An 18,493-nucleotide genomic window follows, 5' to 3' on the forward strand; every position below is an offset into this window, starting at 1 on the left:
ACTAGACTCAGTTGACTTTCGCCCGACGACTCTAGTATCGCATTTTGTTCTGATACGTATTTTACTTCCCGGAAGTTCCTGCCAATTTTGTGAAGCCAAATTATAGCTGTGAAAATGTCAAAATGTGTTTATTCCTATAATTGCTGCCCGTCTTGTGACTTTTTTTTTTACTTCTTCATTTAACAACGAGTTGTTTAAATAGTTTAAATACTTGCAAAGTAAACAGTCGTCGATAGCCGTGCAACTATTTGAGGGCAAAGGTCATTTAAATGCTAACCCGCGGGAAAAGTTTGCAAAACATTGTCTGTATAGTCTGATGCCAAAAACCAATCTCGCTCTCGATAAAGCAAAATGGGAACCAGAAGTCCAGGCACCACGGTGTTCTTCAGATTGTTGTTATGTAAGAAAAATTCAGACACGTGAAACTGAATGTGCAGAGAACGTACAGAGCAAAGAGCCGAACTTGTCATGGTTTTGTACTCCTGCTGATGGTGAATGAAGTAAATTACATGACTTTTGAGCCCGGCGTATATATCCATATCTTTTTTAAATATTGAATTTGTTTGTTATTTTATGACATATATTATATAAAAATACAAAATATAATTATATAATAATAAATCACTGATTTGTTTGTGTTTCTATTTGTTTGTGCATCATGGTTCGTGTTAGCTAGTAGTAGTATAGCTGTTGATGAGGTCATTCTTCCTCCATGATGAGGTGCAGTCCTTGACGCTGTGAAGATGTAAACTTTAGAGAATCAGAGAACACACGTACAGGTCTTATAAAACCCAGGCCCCCTGCCCTCCTCTCAGACTTATGGAAAAGATCTTTCCTTTTAAAGCAATAAGTTTGTTCAGCATACACATGATCAGTGTTGTAAGTCTTGTATCTGGGGGTAAAACAAATACTATATTTATTGTCATTATCAATTCATGTCTTGTTACTCTTAATGTTTATTTGATTTGTTTGTTTTGCAAGCTACACAAGTCAAAGTCATTATGAAGGATCACAACGAAGCGAATGGAGTAGATTCTGGAAAGCGAGTTTTGAGGCCACGTAAAGTGGCTTCAGCTGTCGAGAGCCATACTCCCACAGAAACTATTAAGGAGGTGACAGTAAATCAGGTATCATGAAATAATAACACCAGAGTCTTCTAACCAAATGCAACACCGTTACAGTAATCTTTTGCAATTGGCAGTCAACTCAGATATCATTCTTTGACTGAGTTTGTTACGATTACAAAGCAGCCAAGTAATTTTACTTTAAGACACTGTACACTATTGGTAATTGTCAAAGACTAGTCTTCACAGTTGGTGTATCTCTGAGACCAAGAGAAAGCCCATAAAAAAGGACTTGACAATGCATTTATTACTAGTTAAAGCCATTGGTCACTTTCGGTAAACAGTATTGTCCAAGTCCCACAATTTGTGTATCACAACTTATATATAAAATGACAAACCTGTGAAATTTAGGCTCAATCGGTTATCGGAGTCGGGAGAAAATAACAGGAAAACCCACTCTTGTTTCCGCACGTTCCGCCGTGCCATGACGTGTTAAAAATAAATCCGCAATTCTCGCTATCGAGAATTGATATTGTTTTAATGTTTTCTCAAAAAGTAAAGCATTTCATGGAATAATATTTCAGGAGAAGTCTTTCACCATTACCTTCTGTAGACCCTGTAAATTATTTGTAAATCTGTGAACCGAAAGTGTCCAACATGTCCAATGGCTTTAATATTATGTGGTATTTGAGGCATTTCATGGTGAGGTATTTTGGTTTGCGGTAACACTGTGTATTCATGGCTTGCTTAATAAGCAAGACATTTCTATTTAGAACTGAGAAAAGTTCCTCTATTCCGAAAGTCTACTCTGGAGTAGTAGCTAGGATATAAAGCAAACAAGTTCTCAAATCTACCTGGCAGGAAGATAACACACGGTGTTTCCGCAAACCAAATATATATATTGGTTAATAATGGAGGTAGTTTTACAGCACTGGAAAACCACCTGATTTTATCACTGCTTTTGCTAATTTCAGCCAACAGTTATCTCCTGCAACTCATCAGCCGATGAAAATGCCAACATATGGAAGAAGACACTGGCCCAGAACGCTCTGAAGCCGATTGCCACCAATCCAATTGGACTCAACAGTAACAGCATGCTACACAGACTCTATCATAGATCATGTAGATCTTCACACATCAACAAACTCAAACAGGTAGATTTTGAACTCAAATTATTTAGTTGGCAAAGCATCCAATTGGAAACATCACACCAACTTTTTGTAGAGAATTAAAGTTTGTTTTGTTTCCATTAGGATGCTTTGCCAACGAAATAATTGTCTTAAAACAATGAAGATATTTAAGACAATTTTTTAGACAAGGGAGGAAAACCCCTATAGAGAAAATCAATGCTGAGTCAGGTAGGGGCTGAAATGCCCAATCCACATGCAAGGCTCAGGCCCGGATATCGAACCAGGGTCCACAGTAGGTGAGAGGCAGGAACAGAAACCACTGAGCCAACCGAAGGGGACCACATGTTGGTAATCAGTCACATCATCAAACTAAACCCTTGCTTTGTACCTACATGTATTCCTGGGTAGTTAGAAACAATACTACATAGTTAAAGGAACACGTTTGATTGGACGAGTTGGTCTATAAAAAGCATTTGTAACCGTTTTTTTTATAAAATGCATATGGTTGGAAACATGTTTTAAAAGTAGAATACAATGATCCACACAAATTTGCCTCAAAATTTCGTGGTTTTCCTTTTACTGTACGAACTGACACGGTCGGCCGTTTATGGGAGTCAAAACTTTGACCCCCGTAAATGGCTTACCGTGTTATTCAACGAGGTAAAAGGAAAACCGTGCAATTTAGAGGCAAATTTGTGTGGATCATTGTATTCTACTTTTAAAACATGTTTCTACCCATATGCATTTTAAAACAAACGGTTACAATTGCTTTTTAAAGACCAACTCGACCGATCCAAGGCAACGTGTTCCTTTAAATGTCTTGCCCAAGGGTTTAGAAAGTGTAATGACTAGTGCTGGGCGAATAGTGAAATTTTGTTATTCGGATACCGCTGGCCAACTATCCGAAATTAACCGGATATTCGAATAGTTTTTTTCGCCGCTAGAGGGCGCTATAAAAAAAATAAAAATAAAAAAATATTTAGAAAAAAAATTTTTTTTGTCGCTAGAGGGCGCTGTTCGTTCGTGAATGAGATCTTCTGCGCGGATTGATATTAGTTTTAGACAATGTCACTCGGTTCATTCATAAAAATGACCGGATCTAATATAAAGATGGCGATTTGCTTTTTCTTTTGATCGTGGACGACTCTACGTGAAGGAAAACTTTTGTAATCTTTGAACAAATTACGTCAGAAATGTCATTGTTTTGACTCTTCACGGAGGTGAGCATAGTTAAATACTTAACTTATGCTGTTTTATGCTGTCTTAATAGAAGTTTCATTAGGATTCAGACAAAACATTCATGTCAGTTGTCGCCCGACGTCCGCGGATATTCGGATATTAAAGAATATCCGGTTACTTGGTTGTAATTACAGAACTATCCGGTTTATAAATAGCTATTCGCGCCCTATGCGGATATCCGGTTAAGAAAAAAAAGGCATTCGCGGTTACGGATAGGAAAACCTATTCGCCATTAACCGGATATTCGAATTATTCGCCCAGGCCTAGTCATGACTAAGAGTTGAACCCATACTCCGATGACCTGGCCATCAGAATGTGATTTGGATGCTCTTTATTAACGGAAAGCCCTGACATGCTCAAAACTGTGTAATCAATAACTTACCATTTACTAATGGTCAATCTTTTCACCCTGTTCATGCTATTTAGGCAGTGGTACAGTTATACGTTGGACAGACTTTAAAGAACTTCAGGATTCAGTCTACGGCAAGTCCATTTGATCGACGGGTAACAGCTATGGATTGGCACCCCACCCTCCCTAAAACACTTGCTATAGCCTCCAAAAGCGGTGACATTGCCCTATGGAGTTATGAGAAAACTGCACAGGTCCATTTAATTAAGGGGGTATGTATTCATTGTGATGTATATGTAATACTCAAAATACTCCACCAATGACAAACTAACCGATGTCAATCATGTCAATGCCTTTTGTTATCACACCAACGCAATCAGCACAGTTTGATATGTTATTTAATCAGATGGGAAATGTGTATGGCACGCTCATGCATGTTATACACGTTTCAACCGTTTGACCTCTGTGATGTCGCTGACCGGATGCATTTGCTTAACTATAACGCTTTGTTTGAAACTCCTTATTCTGTTCACAGTAGAATGTTCCTGAAAAGAAAGATGATACTTTTTTCTTTTGTTGAATTAGTAGTTTTAAACATTCCTTATTATGAGTTTACCTGATTTTTGTCATTAAATTTACTCTATTGTTAGATGGGCAAAGGTGGTTCAGTGACCTCAATGACATTTGACCTTGATGATCCAAGTGGAGTCTACACTGCTTCCATTGATGGAACATTTTGTCGTCAGTGCCTCGAAGGAAATCGTCAAAACTCACATCAAGTCTTTCTCAGTACTGGAAATTACAGGTAGGAATTGCGTAACACCTTCTTTTGTAAAACTTGATGACTTCTAAACAAACTGTATCTTTGGTTTGTGGAAGAATACATTTCCCCTCTAGAAATCTTCTCTAAATACTTGAAGCAATTTTTGATCATTTCATCAACTGCAGTGGTAAAAGATTCTGTACATGTACTTGTTATACGATTGATGCAATGTAAAACACTGCAAATTAAGGAGATCGTTTGTGTCTTTAAATGTTGGAACCCTTTCCAATGTTGTATAAAATTTGTAAATGGATTACAAGATGTAAAGATTTAAATTTTGACAAGATTATTTTCTTTTGGAATTAATTGTTTTGGTCACAGTCGCTGGTATTGCTGCACTGGTGTCAGCTATGCAAGGAAACTACTTCTTGCTGGTGACAATGTTGGCAATATGACCATGATGGAGAAGGAAGGTGGGAAGGTATGTATACAGAGAATCATATTCAGCTACGCTGCCATTGGCAGCATGCAGTATCACCCGATAATTCTGCGTACATGTCTTTCACTGGTTATTATATCTGCAAAAAATTTGAAATGCCATGTGAGTTTTCTAAAAAGTCTTTACGCGTATAAAGATATTTGTATTTACTTGTTTTGTCACCCAACACTGACCGCCAAGTTTTTCTACAACTTTCCACACCGCACATTCCAGTTTTAATGGCCCACGCAATGGATCAGGCGCGCAACCAATATCCCTTATATTTGAATACTTTCAAATCACACTTCCAGGGGAATGCATACTGGAAACGAAAAGATGAACAACAGTTTGAAAACTACTGATGTGGCAATTATGTAAATTTTATTTATATATTAACAATTTCTGGGTCAATGATGAGTACATTTTTTTTGAGTTTTTCAAAACCAAGATCTGCCAAAGGTACTCAATGTTTATACGTTGTTCATTTGGTGTTTAGCTCTTTCCACACGACAAAGTCAAACTACATGTATACACTCCTTGGTCTCGGGCGCCAGTTGTCTTAACCATGGCAAGGACGTTGGTCAAACTCAAACACCTTTTACACGGCGCAAAGTCCTGAAATTTGATTTTAAAAAATCTAATGTTTTTAGGGAGAATCAAATGATTTTCGAGAGAGAACTTTTCAAAACATCTCTCAATGATCTCATTTTGACACTTGCTCTCTTGAAGGAGTCGTACACACGTTCTCATAAACACATTCAAAGGTTTCTTTTCAACATTATCATATAACGGCATCATGTGTTTCTTTTGCGCGCATGCGTGGTAGCTCCAGCTACACGAGTGTCCTTAATTACGCAACCAGTGTTGCATTCACACAGCATGCACGGACAATCATAAAATAATATGGCAAAAAACCTGGTCTAAAAAAGGAGCCACAACTAACAGCCATTTTAAAGTGCCACCTTTCAAGTTTGAACCTCTGACTCAATACTTTTTTTCAGGCTCTCTGGACCAAACGCCTCCATAAATCGAAAGCCAACCATTGCGAGTTCAACAAGCAGTGTGATTGGCTGATGGTCTCTGCATCAGGCGACAAAACTGTCCGGATCTGGGATGTGAGAATGATATCGGATCGTAAAAGCGCCCTCTATGAACTACCTCATAAGAAACCGATTAACTCTGGTGAGTGAATAGTCTGGCAACATAGATCACTGTCAGTGGTGTTCAGGATGTACATAGTTATTGAAAGATGTAGAATCTTTTATAAACAAAAAGAGGTGACTGGGGGTCATTGAGGTTGGGGGAATCAAATGGTCCAATGAGCACGCTTTTTGGTCAGCCCATTCCAGTGCCCCAAACCAAGCAAAAAGACAGTTTTAAAGAGCTGCCCAAGAAAACAAAGATATTGGCAAACTAATTATGACTGCCAGCATAGGGCTAATTGTGGCTAAGTTTGGAGAGCGATGAACATGTTTCCGGAGGTTGCAGGTTCAAATTTCGCTCAAGTAAATTTTTCTTGTTCAATGGACAAAAATAGTCAAACATTTGTTAAACTCAGAAAACTGCTGCTCTGCAACATATTCTTGCTTGTTTGTGTACATGTATCCAACAAGCACAAAGTTTAAAAGGGATATCTTTGATATGAGTGCATTGCTTTTTTTACAGCATGTTTTAGTCCAGATGGGACAAAGTTATTGACAACTGATCAGCACAGTGAGTTGAGGATTTACGCAGGCCCCCTATGGGACAGAATGGAACAGTCCATAGCTCATCCACATCGCTTTTTCCAACACTTGACACCTATAAAGGTAATGATTATAACATTACATGCTAATGTAGAGGCACAGAAAGGAGGCTCTCTATCAATAAAGCTTTCACAAAAATACTACAGAATCCACATGTTGAGGTCTGAAGTATAAAATGATCTCAGCTGCATTTAAAGTGATTTTAATCCTCAAATCAATAGCACACAATGCAAATACCACAAACCACAAATCGGTCACTCATTTGAATTGCAAAAGCAGGCTGCATAAATACATGTACGTACATGTATGACCTCTTTCCTTTCAAACGGATGACAGTGTATGGTTTTTACAATCTTTTAAAATACAATTTTAGGTAATTTTACATCTCAAACCTGATTCATCTTTACTAACATGAAGAGGGGGGGGGCTCCAAGGTCAAATTCAGATTGTGCATGATTTAGATGCACTTGTTTTCAATTCAAGTAGATAGGAGAACTGACAATTGAAGCCTGGTTTACACTTCCTGCCTTTGCGAATGTGATACAAAATTGAATGTCACAGGGCTGTTTCTGCTGCGAATGGAGTTGAGAGCATTTCCACTCTTCCGAATATTTGTAGCGAATTTGTTGTAACACCAAAATTTGTATCGCGTTCGCGTTCGCAGGAGGAATTGGGCTTAGTCTCTTTACCCCACCTTAAACCGGTGTAAAATTCTTTTGATTTTGATAATATTTTCCATGGAAGATATCAAAAACAAGGGAAAGTGAACTTTGTTAACTTTAAGATAAACCACTGACAATGGCTCGGACATTCAGTGTACTTCAGTAAAATATGATACAATGTCTGAAATCGGGTTTCTTGTGTGAAGTTGCCATACTGTGCTTTAGGTTTAAAGTTGAAAGTCATGTATGCTGAAATGCATAAAACGCCTTCCAAAAACACAAATTGATTAAGACGATGAATGATGAAGACATAATTATATTGACTTTTCAGGGTTCCTGGCATCCCATTCATAACCTTGTGATTGTTGGTCGGTACCCTGATAAAAAATCGCCCAGCTACCAAGAAGGAGAAAATAGAACCATCGACGTCATTGATGGCAGCTCGGGTGAAATAGTCTGCCAGCTGTTGGACCCAAATGTGCAGCCAGGGATAGTTTCAGTAAGTTTTGTTTCAAATTATCTTTTGGAACTTCATCTTTTAAAAAGGGGCAATTTGTTTTCCTTTTTGCACAGGGCGCTTTTGAAAAGTCTTAAATTAAATAGGACCAGTGGGCCAGGATAGAAGTTGTAGGCCTCCTGGAACCCTCACCCGCCAAAAGGGGCAAGGCTATTTGCATCTTGCAAAAGGATTTTTCAATGAAAAGTCTTGAAGTAAATGGAGATGCTCTATAAAGATGCACAATTAAAGGCCAAGACGAGGAGGCAACTATTACATTTAAACCACCCAGTATGCCAACTTCAAATTGAGACAAGAATGCAGGGTGAACGCATGGTTTATGTTACAAATCCTAAAAAGACAAATTGGGCTTTATATAATTATGGGTTGTAGAGTTTTTTACTTATCAAGTTGATCGGATTGGTTCATTTAGTGGTGTCTTTTCCTCCTTTCTCCTGTGTTGACCTGGTTCAAATCCCACCTCGGGCGAGGAGCCTTTTTTTTTGCATTTATTGGACATTCGTTTTCAACCCCAATAACCTGGATTTTCCCAAGTTGGAGGTTTCCTTACACATCTAAAAAAGAAACCTTACTTTTCGTTTTCTAATCCTCCTCCTCTGTTATTGACGCTTGTGATGTTGGATGTCCAGCAAATGGTAATTAACTCATTTCTTTTTCCTTTCCCTCCCCCCAGCTGAATCAGTTTAGTCCGTTTGGCGATTCCTTGGCATCAGGGATGGGTAAGTTATACTTTATGATTTTATAAACTTTAATACCAAATGCAAGTTTTCAGTCAGCAACTTTCTAATAAAACAAAGACAATGGTAACCAACCAACCAGCCATGTCTGGTATGGTGTAAAATTCTGGGCCCAGTTCATAGCACTGCTTGACCACTTCACATCTGTATTTAAAAATATTTTCAATTTTTCTGCATAGTATAACTGTTGAGAACTTTTTGGAGCTTCATTATCCTTTAAAATATCATTGTCACAATGAAACCTTGACTTGAAAAACTGACAACAGAGGCTCTCATAATAAGCACCACGATAGTCATGGAAGTCACATATCATCAGCCCCGGTATGCTGGAGTCATGAAAGCAGATCCTGTTTGCCCCAGCCTCGCTACCATGGGCAGCTCGCCGTACTGATACCTCTCGTCACTAGGGAGTTAGTCCCCTGCATGCCTTGCTCGATCATATTGCCTGGAACTGACAAATTAAAATATGGTAAAATATAGCCCATTTAAATGAGCGCCTATATTCATTTTTTTTTCACGCGCGCACGCATGTAAATGTGTTTTGTCTTAAAGAATGTTTTTGTTTTTGTTTTTTAAAACAACCAATCAGCTTTAATTCTCAGTACATCCTTTCCAGTCCGGCAGCCAAAATACAAAATTTGACCCTAACCCCAAAACCTCTGATATGGTTTTTTTCTCTGCTGATTCTTTCTCTTTGGGTGTATATGAATGGGATCTAGGGTGGTGTGGACCTGTAAACATTGAGCATTTTTAAACATTCAAAATGGCGTCCAAGATGGCCGCCATTAAAGCCATTAAACACTTTCGGTAAACAGTATTGTCCAAGTCCCACACCCACACTTCGTGTATCACAACTTACATATAAAATAACAAACCTCTGTGAAAAATTAGGCTCAATCGGTCATCGGAGTCGGGAGAAAATAATGGGAAAACCCACTCCTGTTTTAGCGCGTTTTGCCGTGTCATGACATGTTTTATAACAAATCCGTAATTCTCGCTACCGAGAATTTATATTATTTTAATGTTTTCTCAAAAAGTAAAGCATTTCATGGAATAATATTTCAAGAGAAGTCTTTCACCATTACCTTCTTTAAACCCTGTAAATTATTTGTAAATCTGTGAATTTTTTTTTTTTTTTACCTATAGTGTATAATGTATTTTTATGAAACGTTTGGGGTGGAAGCCTTTTCGGTTTGGCATCCTTAGATGTTTGGTAGATGCGTGCGCTATATAAGACTTATTATATCAAGTGAGTCTGTATTTTGACATTTTATTAAAAATTAATTTCCTCAGGAGGAAGTGTTCTCATCTGGACAGATGCGGTGAAGCTGGAGCAGATCCGCCATGATAAACTGAAGAAGACTCTTTCCGAAAACGGGCAGGACCCTGGGAAGATAGCTAACCCCATCCCGGACCTAGCATTGCAGAGGAGGCGACGACGTAGACGTCAGGATGACGATGATGATATCGTTGCCATGAAACAAAGACTTAAAGGAAAACTTGCCAGGAAATGAAAAGATTAACGCTAACTCATTAAAGAGCCTTATAGAGGTAAAATGAGACGATTTATAATGAGCGTTGAAAGACTTTTACATGTTCGAACATCACCAAACAAACAAAAACGGGTCTCAGTAATTCTTCATTCAGGCTTTTATTTACAAAGGATCGATGCATAAAGTAAAGAAGTGTTTATTTCCATAATGCTGTTTGTATCTAAATATATTTTTTCATACTGATAACTGCCAAAGCTATAACTTTTATTAATGTTTCAAAGAGGGAGTCATGTTTTTTTTTTATTGTCGTGGTGTTGCCATAGAAAATTGTTTTATTAAAGGATTGAAAACCCACCAATAAGCCTTGATGTAGAAAAACATATGATTGAAGGCATGCAATCACACTTTAGATATTAGAGCATGTGATAGAAGACTAACCAATCAGGTTTTAGATGGGTAAAAAACATGAAGCCTAACCAATCAGGCTTGCGATAGGCTTATAGGTTTTTTTTCAGTCGTCTTCCGCAAAAATGTAGCCAATTTTCTTATGCTTTATCTGTTCTTTTCCTTAAGACAGTAATTAAGTTTAACATAATGTGTGAGCGTGCTTTGGTATTGCAATTTCACAAAGTAATCATTCAATCTAACAGTTCACTTAAAGGAACACATTGCTTTGGATCGGTCGAGTTGGTCTTTGAAAAGATTTTGTAACCGTTTGTTATAAAATGCATATGATTAGAAAAATATTTTAAAAGTAGAATAAAATGATCCACACAAGTATCACTCGAAATTGCATGCTTTTCCTTTTACCTCGTTGACAAACGCGCTTGGCCATTTGTGGGAGTCAAATTTTTGACTCCTATAAATGGCCGACTGTGTTTAGTTCGCAAAAGTAAAACCACTCAATTTCGAGGCAAATTTGTGTGGATCATTTTATTCTCTTTTAAAACATCTTCCTAACAAACAGTTACAAATGCTTTTCAAACACCAACTCGACCGATCCAACCAAGGCAATGTGTTCCTTAAAACACCATTTACAAATTAGTATTTTGCTGTTTGCATTTGGACTTGCTTAAATTGTTGGACAGCTGAGTTAATGCTTTGTTCATCTGTATGAGTCGGCCTCTCCTGTAGATTTTAGCTGTACAAATAGTTGAGAATCACTTTGCTCTTCCACAATGATTGCTTTAACTACAACTTCAGACTGTAGTATCCGTAAAGAAATGTTCCTAGGGGTATATATTTGTATCCTTAGTCCAAAAAACATGTTCAGATGTCTAGCAAAGCACAACAGATAGATGGCTAATAAAACACAAAAATGGAGATAGCAAAACCTTTACAACAATGAAACCAAGTTTTGGAAGTTGTCATGTACAAGGTGTTTAAAAAAAAAACCACATTTACAAAAATGTATCCCAAATGGATTTTTATAAGTTTACAAAAATCTGGCACAAAGCTGTTCCACATGAGTCAACACTAGCTAAATTGGCTTGCGCACAAAAGTGAAAGGATTAAAACAGAATCAACGCCGAAGTAGGGAAGAAGAGGTATGTGCTTTGTTGCTCACAAATTTGCTAGGAAATTCAACGATTCCTCAATCCTCCCTGAGTCTAAGTATTGGACCCTTCCCATGAAACATGCTAATTACCTTCACGCATGCGTACAGACCCTGTTGGTTGGCAAACGCCATAGAGTTGTGCACTAAGGAGACGCGCAATCGCGCCTGCAAAACGCAGCCATTAGCCGTGTACAAAACAGCGCGATATTCCCTCAGTTTTGCCAACCGACATGTTAGTGCACACGCGCTACGTTCAATTTACATTTCATGGGAAGGGTCTATTCGGACGCAGGCCCAAACGGAAATCATCATGAGGAATGCAACATTGGATGTTTGCAGCTGATCGACCAGTTTTAAGTCGGCCAGATCGTTCTTTGTTTACATCCGACGTGTAGGCCTACCAGTAGCTAGGCCCCTTCTAAACATTCTTGTAAAATGTTACTCGTGTTGAGCGAACGTTTATGGGAACTCTTGGCGCAACCCTTGAACTTTGAAGCACTGCAGTGCAGAGACACTTTAAGTACGATGGTACTCTGATACAGAAAAGGACCTCTGTTGTGGACTGTGGACGAGCCATGTGCTCAGTTCAGTGCATATGTGGGAATGTACAGAGATGACCATCATGCTTATACCAAAACTTGCCATCCTGTCATGTCACGTCACTGAAAGTTTGTGAGCAACAACATACCTCTTCTTCCCTGCTTCGGCGTTTGATTCTGTTTGAACCAAGTTCACTTTTGAGCACATAAGCCAATTTAAATCGGATAAAAGTATTTAACTAGTGTTCACTCACGCGGAACAGATGATTGATTTGTTAAAAATTAAAAACGTATGACTTTGGTCCATGTTTACTTATAGTGCCAGTCTAAACTTGTACAAAATCCATTTGGAACATGTTTAATCCATTTGGGATACATACTGTTTCCTTTTTTGAAACATTGTGTAGGCCCTACAATTTTTATTTTTCAACTTCGTCAGCCAGTCAAAAGAGAACCCAGGCAAAAAAGTTGCCGACGCCGGAACGGGGTTGGGCGTACGTTGGCCCAACGTCCTCGACGTTGGCCCGCATGGAAAAAACAACGTCACCTCAACGTTACTTGCCAACGGTTGCCCTACCAAAAATCTGTACGTTTGCCAACGTTGGGCCGACGTGTACATGTTAGCTGGGTATGCATAAAATAACAAACTTGTGAAAATTTGAGCTCAATTGTTTGTCAAAGTTGCGAGATAAAATGAAAGAAGAAACACAATAGTCCAAACGAAGTTGTGTGCGTTCCGATGCCTGATTTCGAGACCCCAAAAACTAATTCTGATGTATCGACATCAAACTCGTGGAAAATTACTTCTTTTTCGAAAACTACGTCACTTCAGAGGGAGCTGTTTCTCACAATGTGTTATACTAACAACAGCTCCCCATTACTCGTAATCAAGAAAGTGTTTGTGATAATTTTTTGAGTAATTACCAATAGTGTCCACTGCCTTTAAACATGTTCCTTTCATGAACACATGTTAAAGCCATTGGACCCTTTCGGTAAACAGTGTTGTCCAAGGCCCACACTTTGTGTACCACATCTTCTATATCAAATAACAAACCTGTGAAAATTTAGGCTCAATCGGTCATCGGAGTCGGGAGAAAACAACGGAAAAACCCACCCTTGTTTCCGCGCGTTTCACCGTAGAATGACATGTGTTTAAAAATAAATCCGTAATTCTCGTTAACGAGAATTTCTATTGTTTTGCTGGTTTCTCAAAAAGCACAGCGTTTCATGGAATAGTATTTCAAGAGAAGTCTTTCACCATTGCCTTCTGTAAACCCTGTAAATTATTTGTAAATCTGTGAACTTTTATTTTTTTTCTGAACCGAAACGGTCCAATGGCTTTAACAGTTGGGCTATAAACAATTATAAATACATTTTGTTAAGTTAAAACAAAATTGTGGCAAAGACAATCAACAACTAATTAATAATGACATGAAAATAATAAAAAATAATGCATATGAAAAAAACAAAATAGGGGTATTTACAGAAACCAAACAAGCAAAGAAATGGCCACTTACAAAATAATACAAATACAAAACTAAAAAAAAACCGCAAAAACAAGAACTAAGATAGGGCCTACACAAAATATTAAACGTTTTTTTTACCCATCCCCGATAATCTCTTGATTTAAATTTAAAACATGTTTGTGTAATATACATCACAAATTAAAGTATGCCTATATCGGTTAAGTTTGTTGTAAAGCACCTGTCTAACAACTTCAAATTCGTGTTCGTATTATTTTATTTAAATCGGAATTCGTACATCAGGAATCCAGTAAAGACGTATAATGGTCAGAGCTACTTATTCGACCGTGCACTTGATATAAGTGAACTTGATCTCCATAGCGCACTGCTGCTCCCTTGATCGGAACCTGCAGCGTTTCCACCCCCTGTTTAACAATGGTGTTACCATTCTTCCTCAGCTTGACCCATTTTATCCGGACTGAGAACATCAATACGTAAACCCCAGCCACATTACACGTAAACGTGCCGTTATTCAGCAGAGGATCCCAGTCGGATGGAGGGCTAAACGCGGTATTCGTCACTGCAGTGAAGGCGTACTACATTCACCTGCTTCAGCAGTCTGTCCAGTTTCACCTCTCAAATTTGGGCTCAATCGGTTATCGGAGTCGGGAGAAAATAACGGGAAAACCCACCCCTGTTTCCGCACGTTTCGCCGTGGAATGACATGTGAGAATCCGTTATTCTCGAAATCTAGAATTGATAATTGTTTTGATGTTTTCTCAAAAAGTAAAACACTGGTTTTACAATGGAATAATATTTCAAGGGAAAGTCTTTCACCATTACCTTATATAAACCCTGTAGGTATGTGTAAATCTGTGAACTTTTACTTTTTGTTCTGTTCCGAAATGGTCCAATGGCTTTAAAGGCAGTGGACACTATTGGTAACTACTCAAAATAATTATTAGCATGAAACTTTTCTTGGTAACGAGTAATGGGGAGCTATTGATAGTATAAAACGTTGTTACAAACGGCTCTCTCTGAAGAAATACATTTTTTCGAGAAATATGTAGTGTTCCCCGAATTTGATTTCGAGACCTCGGATTTAGAATTTGAGGTCTTGAAATAAAGCATATGAAAGCACAAAACTTCGTGTGACAGGGGTGTTTTTCCCCCATCAGTATCTCTGAATTTTTAGAGACCGATTGAGCTCAATTTTTCACAGGTTTGTAATCATTTTATGCATATGTTGAGATACAGCAAGTAAGAAGACTGGTCTTTGACAATTACTAATAGTGCTCAGTGTCTTCGTGAGTATCTACATATGTTTGATTTAGATTTCATACAACATGAAACCATTAAAATACGTGTAGTACTTGTAAGTGCCACCATACACATGACCGTGTACAGCTAAGTAAACTTGATCTCCATAGCTCATGGGAACCACCGTACTGCCGCTCACTTGGTGATATTTTGCAACGTCGGGTGCCCATCCTGTAGCAAGGCCGTCACTATTCTTCCTCAGCTGAACAAAAAGTTGAGACTCATGTGTTGTTTTCTGTGCTGAGAACATAAAGACGTATATCCCAGGCACATAACAAGTAAATGTGCCATTATTTAAGTTGAAATCAACCCCTTCCTCTGAAAACAACAACTCCTCAAAGGGAAGAGGATCCCAGCTGGATGTAGGGCTGAAGTTAGTTTTACTCATTGCAGTGAAGGCGGACCGTCGCGTACTACATTCACCTGCTTTACCGGTATGTCCAGTTGCTCCATGTTCACCTTTCTCTCCCCTTAAACCATTTATCCCAGGCAGACCGCGAAACCCCTTTCTCCCCTGTAGACCGACTCCTTGCTCCCCCTTAAGTCCATGATCCCCTTTAGCTCCTGGCTCACCAATCAGTCCATTTAACCCCATGTCGCCTTTAGCCCCGGGCTCACCTGCTTCACCAGTCTGTCCGGCTGGTCCAGGTTCACCTCTCTCCCCCTGAAAACTATTCACCCCAGGGTGACATGGAGGCCCTTGCTTCCCTGGTTGACCGACTCCTTGCTCGCCCTTCAGTCCATGATCCCCTTTAGCTCCTGGCCCACCAATCGGTCCATCTGATCCACTGCTCCTTTAACCCCGGGTTCACCTACCGCACCAGGAGAGCCTGCATCACCTCTGATACCCACTAGACCTTGCTGGCCATGGTTCCCATTTGATCCAGGAATTCCAGGTATACCGGCTGGGCCCTGGCAGCAGGAGTTACATGTCACTTCCGGATCAGGTGAAACTGCAACTGTAGCCATCATGAACTGAGCTTGCATACAAGCCAAAACAAGGGTCACTGTTAGGGTAATCTTCATCTGGAATTAAAAGAGATCAGGACAAAACAATCGATTAGAACATCTTTATGCTTTTATGGATTAATACAACCATCATGGCTGATGTCTTTTGAGAGTTATTGGTTACCTTCTTCGCACGGATTTGTGACACTATAGACACCTACATCAATTTCGTCATTTCCGAAGTTCTAAACCTCCTCAATAACTGGACATACAATGATCTGCAAAAATATGACCGACACGCTCTTGCACAGCTCCGCCAATCAATAGACAGGGTGTGCAGTTCTAGTCATGAACACACATGACCATTTAGCCGAGGGCCCCAAATAGCTCAGCAAACACTGCACATTGTGATGAATGTTTCCTAGACATTACTCAATTAATAACAAATCAGTTAGATCTTGGTTAGATTTCACATTGCCAATGGTATTGAGAAGGATACGTTACCCATCTCCTCCAGCAGGACCCTCGTACAGACCGTAAACGATTAGAACTTATGCTTTGATTTTTATCGAATTATCCAAACGTGAGATGATAACATGCTTATGCACTTTCCATGGGGGGGGGGGGGTGGTGCGTAGTTCTTAAAATATGGATTTTTGGATTTTTCAATATCTTGCTTGAACCGGGAGATAAGATCAAAATGGGATCATATTTGTGAAGTATTTGCACAGTTTTGATGGGATTTAGATGATGTATTGATTGTAATGGTCCCCTGTGTAGATCAAAAGTTATGAACTTTACGAGGTTTACAAGCAAAATTCCAATTTCCGCTTGCGATTGGAAGTAAAAGTCAAACGGGGTCACACTATATGTACGATTTGTTTTATACCTCAATAGCTTATTTATGGTGCAAAGGTCAAGTATGTAGCAAACATTTATATGGTCCTTGAGATATGATTATTTTAATGAAAAACTTAAATTTAATGTAACGACGTTCAATGACGTATGTATTCTAATTCTGTTTTGTTTTCTGCAAACTTTGTTATGTACAACATGACAAAACCTGTTGTATGCATCAAAGAGCCTGTCTGTAGCATTTGTGGTTATCAAGATGTGAATTTTTGAAATTACTCAACGTGTATTCGACCTGATGACGACATCAATGACGTCATCATTCCAAATTGGCGGTTTAATCTACTAACTAATATCTCTGTACATGGTAAGTTTCAACGTTTAAATCAATTTAAATATTGAGTTACATCACAAAATTTGATTTGTTAACGAGAAATCACAAATGTAGAGTTTGACTTTGCGGTACGACCGGAAGTAGGTCAAAGGATTTTGGCGTAAACTTTTCAAATGTTGCCCCAATCTTGATCTTTCAGATGCAAATGAAAATCATAGTATCACAATCAATGAGATACAGCAAAAAGCAAATGGTTATTTTTAACTTTAAAACCTTAAAATTCAACATCTGATGACGTCATCAAACAACGGCTCCACACTATTTTCTGCATAAAAGTTATTTTGTTAACAACTTTTTAAGAGATTTCAATAAATTTTGGGCGCTTTTAAATTGAGTAGGTCGCTGGACCAGTATAATGAAACCACACATTTGCCAGATTACAACATCATAAAAAGGACTAAACAAACCATTGCCACTTTCTGCCACTTTTTATTAACTAGGCACTTCCTGTTTTGACCGGAAGTAGAAGTCACGTGAGGTCACGAACACGACAAAAAAAGAAGTCCTATAATGACCTTGTATTATTCCAAATCAAAAACCGCCTGCTTGATTTGTTACAGAGTTTCAAAGACTAAAACCATTGTTTGCATTCCGTGTCATGTCGATGTTCAATAACATGCCAATTTTTAAAATTTGTATATCTTAATTTTCTTTTGCAAAATTTGCAATTACAATACCAAGTTTTCGGCAATTGATTTGAGCCGAACACCTACAAAATCAAAACAAAATAACAATTACCATTAGGTTTTCGGCCAATAAGCCGACACTTAAAACACAAAAAACAACAAAGTTTACATCCCCACGATTCTCTTAAAATACTTGGTAAAAGAAAAATATTGCCTATGCAAAGATATTTGATGTGAGATGTCCCTTCACGGCCACCAAAGGTTCTACTACAGCATAAGAACTTCCAAGGGTAAACCATTCGGGGGCAATAACGACATCCGTCTTGGAACAGTCTACTGAAAAATGCATTGCAGGCATTAAATACCAAAGCCTGGGCACGACAGTATAACAAGAAACACTTACCTTGGTGCTGTGTTCTTGTAGTCCTGTTCTTGTAGTACCTCTCTACCGATAAAATGCAAACTTGTTATGAGCTCTGCTGCTGGTGTAGCGCGCATAAATACTGGTGCGTTTCCAGTGAAGACCAGCAATTATGTAGTTTTTATTGTTTGAATGATACACAGGAGTACCCGCCGTATGCGTCACATGACTTATACGCGGGTTACTCAAAATGAA

At 38.6% G+C, this 18,493-nt stretch overlaps 2 protein-coding genes across 3 annotated transcripts; one reads left to right on the top strand and one right to left on the bottom strand.

The window, feature by feature from the left end:
* Positions 1-219: 219 nt before the first annotated feature.
* On the top strand, positions 220-12,485 carry LOC139951072 (DNA damage-binding protein 2-like). Of its 2 annotated transcripts, none has more exons than XM_071949895.1 (11): positions 220-400; positions 982-1,127; positions 2,039-2,218; positions 3,860-4,054; positions 4,433-4,587; positions 4,927-5,026; positions 6,025-6,205; positions 6,689-6,831; positions 7,762-7,929; positions 8,621-8,666; positions 9,978-12,485. In XM_071949895.1, the coding sequence occupies exons 1-11, from the start codon at positions 352-354 to the stop codon at positions 10,196-10,198; spliced, it is 1,584 nt and encodes a 527-aa protein (XP_071805996.1). In that variant the 5' UTR covers positions 220-351; the 3' UTR covers positions 10,199-12,485. The 2 variants fall into 2 exon arrangements, with proteins under 2 accessions (XP_071805996.1, XP_071805997.1); XM_071949896.1 differs by lacking the exon at positions 220-400 and adding an exon at positions 438-500.
* A 2,235-nt stretch (positions 12,486-14,720) lies between these two features.
* LOC139950467 (caprin-2-like) lies at positions 14,721-15,734 on the bottom strand. Its single transcript, XM_071949153.1, has one exon. The coding sequence runs from the start codon at positions 15,650-15,652 to the stop codon at positions 15,068-15,070; it is 585 nt and encodes a 194-aa protein (XP_071805254.1). The 5' UTR covers positions 15,653-15,734; the 3' UTR covers positions 14,721-15,067.
* Between the last annotated feature and the right edge of the window lie 2,759 nt (positions 15,735-18,493).

The sequence above is a fragment of the Asterias amurensis genome, chromosome 18 (assembly GCF_032118995.1).
Source record: "Asterias amurensis chromosome 18, ASM3211899v1".
Classification (NCBI taxonomy): domain Eukaryota; kingdom Metazoa; phylum Echinodermata; class Asteroidea; order Forcipulatida; family Asteriidae; genus Asterias; species Asterias amurensis.

Bases quoted from the DNA above. Each gene is read 5' to 3' on its own strand.
- LOC139950467 (XM_071949153.1), bottom strand. From the start codon at position 15,652: ATGGGGTTAAATGGACTGATTGGTGAGCCAGGAGCTAAAGGGGATCAT.
- LOC139951072 (XM_071949895.1), top strand. From the start codon at position 352: ATGGGAACCAGAAGTCCAGGCACCACGGTGTTCTTCAGATTGTTGTTA. The intron at 4,588-4,926 runs GTAGGAATTGCG...TTTTGGTCACAG, and splicing joins CTCAGTACTGGAAATTACAG to TCGCTGGTATTGCTGCACTG. The intron at 6,832-7,761 runs GTAATGATTATA...TTGACTTTTCAG, and splicing joins AACACTTGACACCTATAAAG to GGTTCCTGGCATCCCATTCA.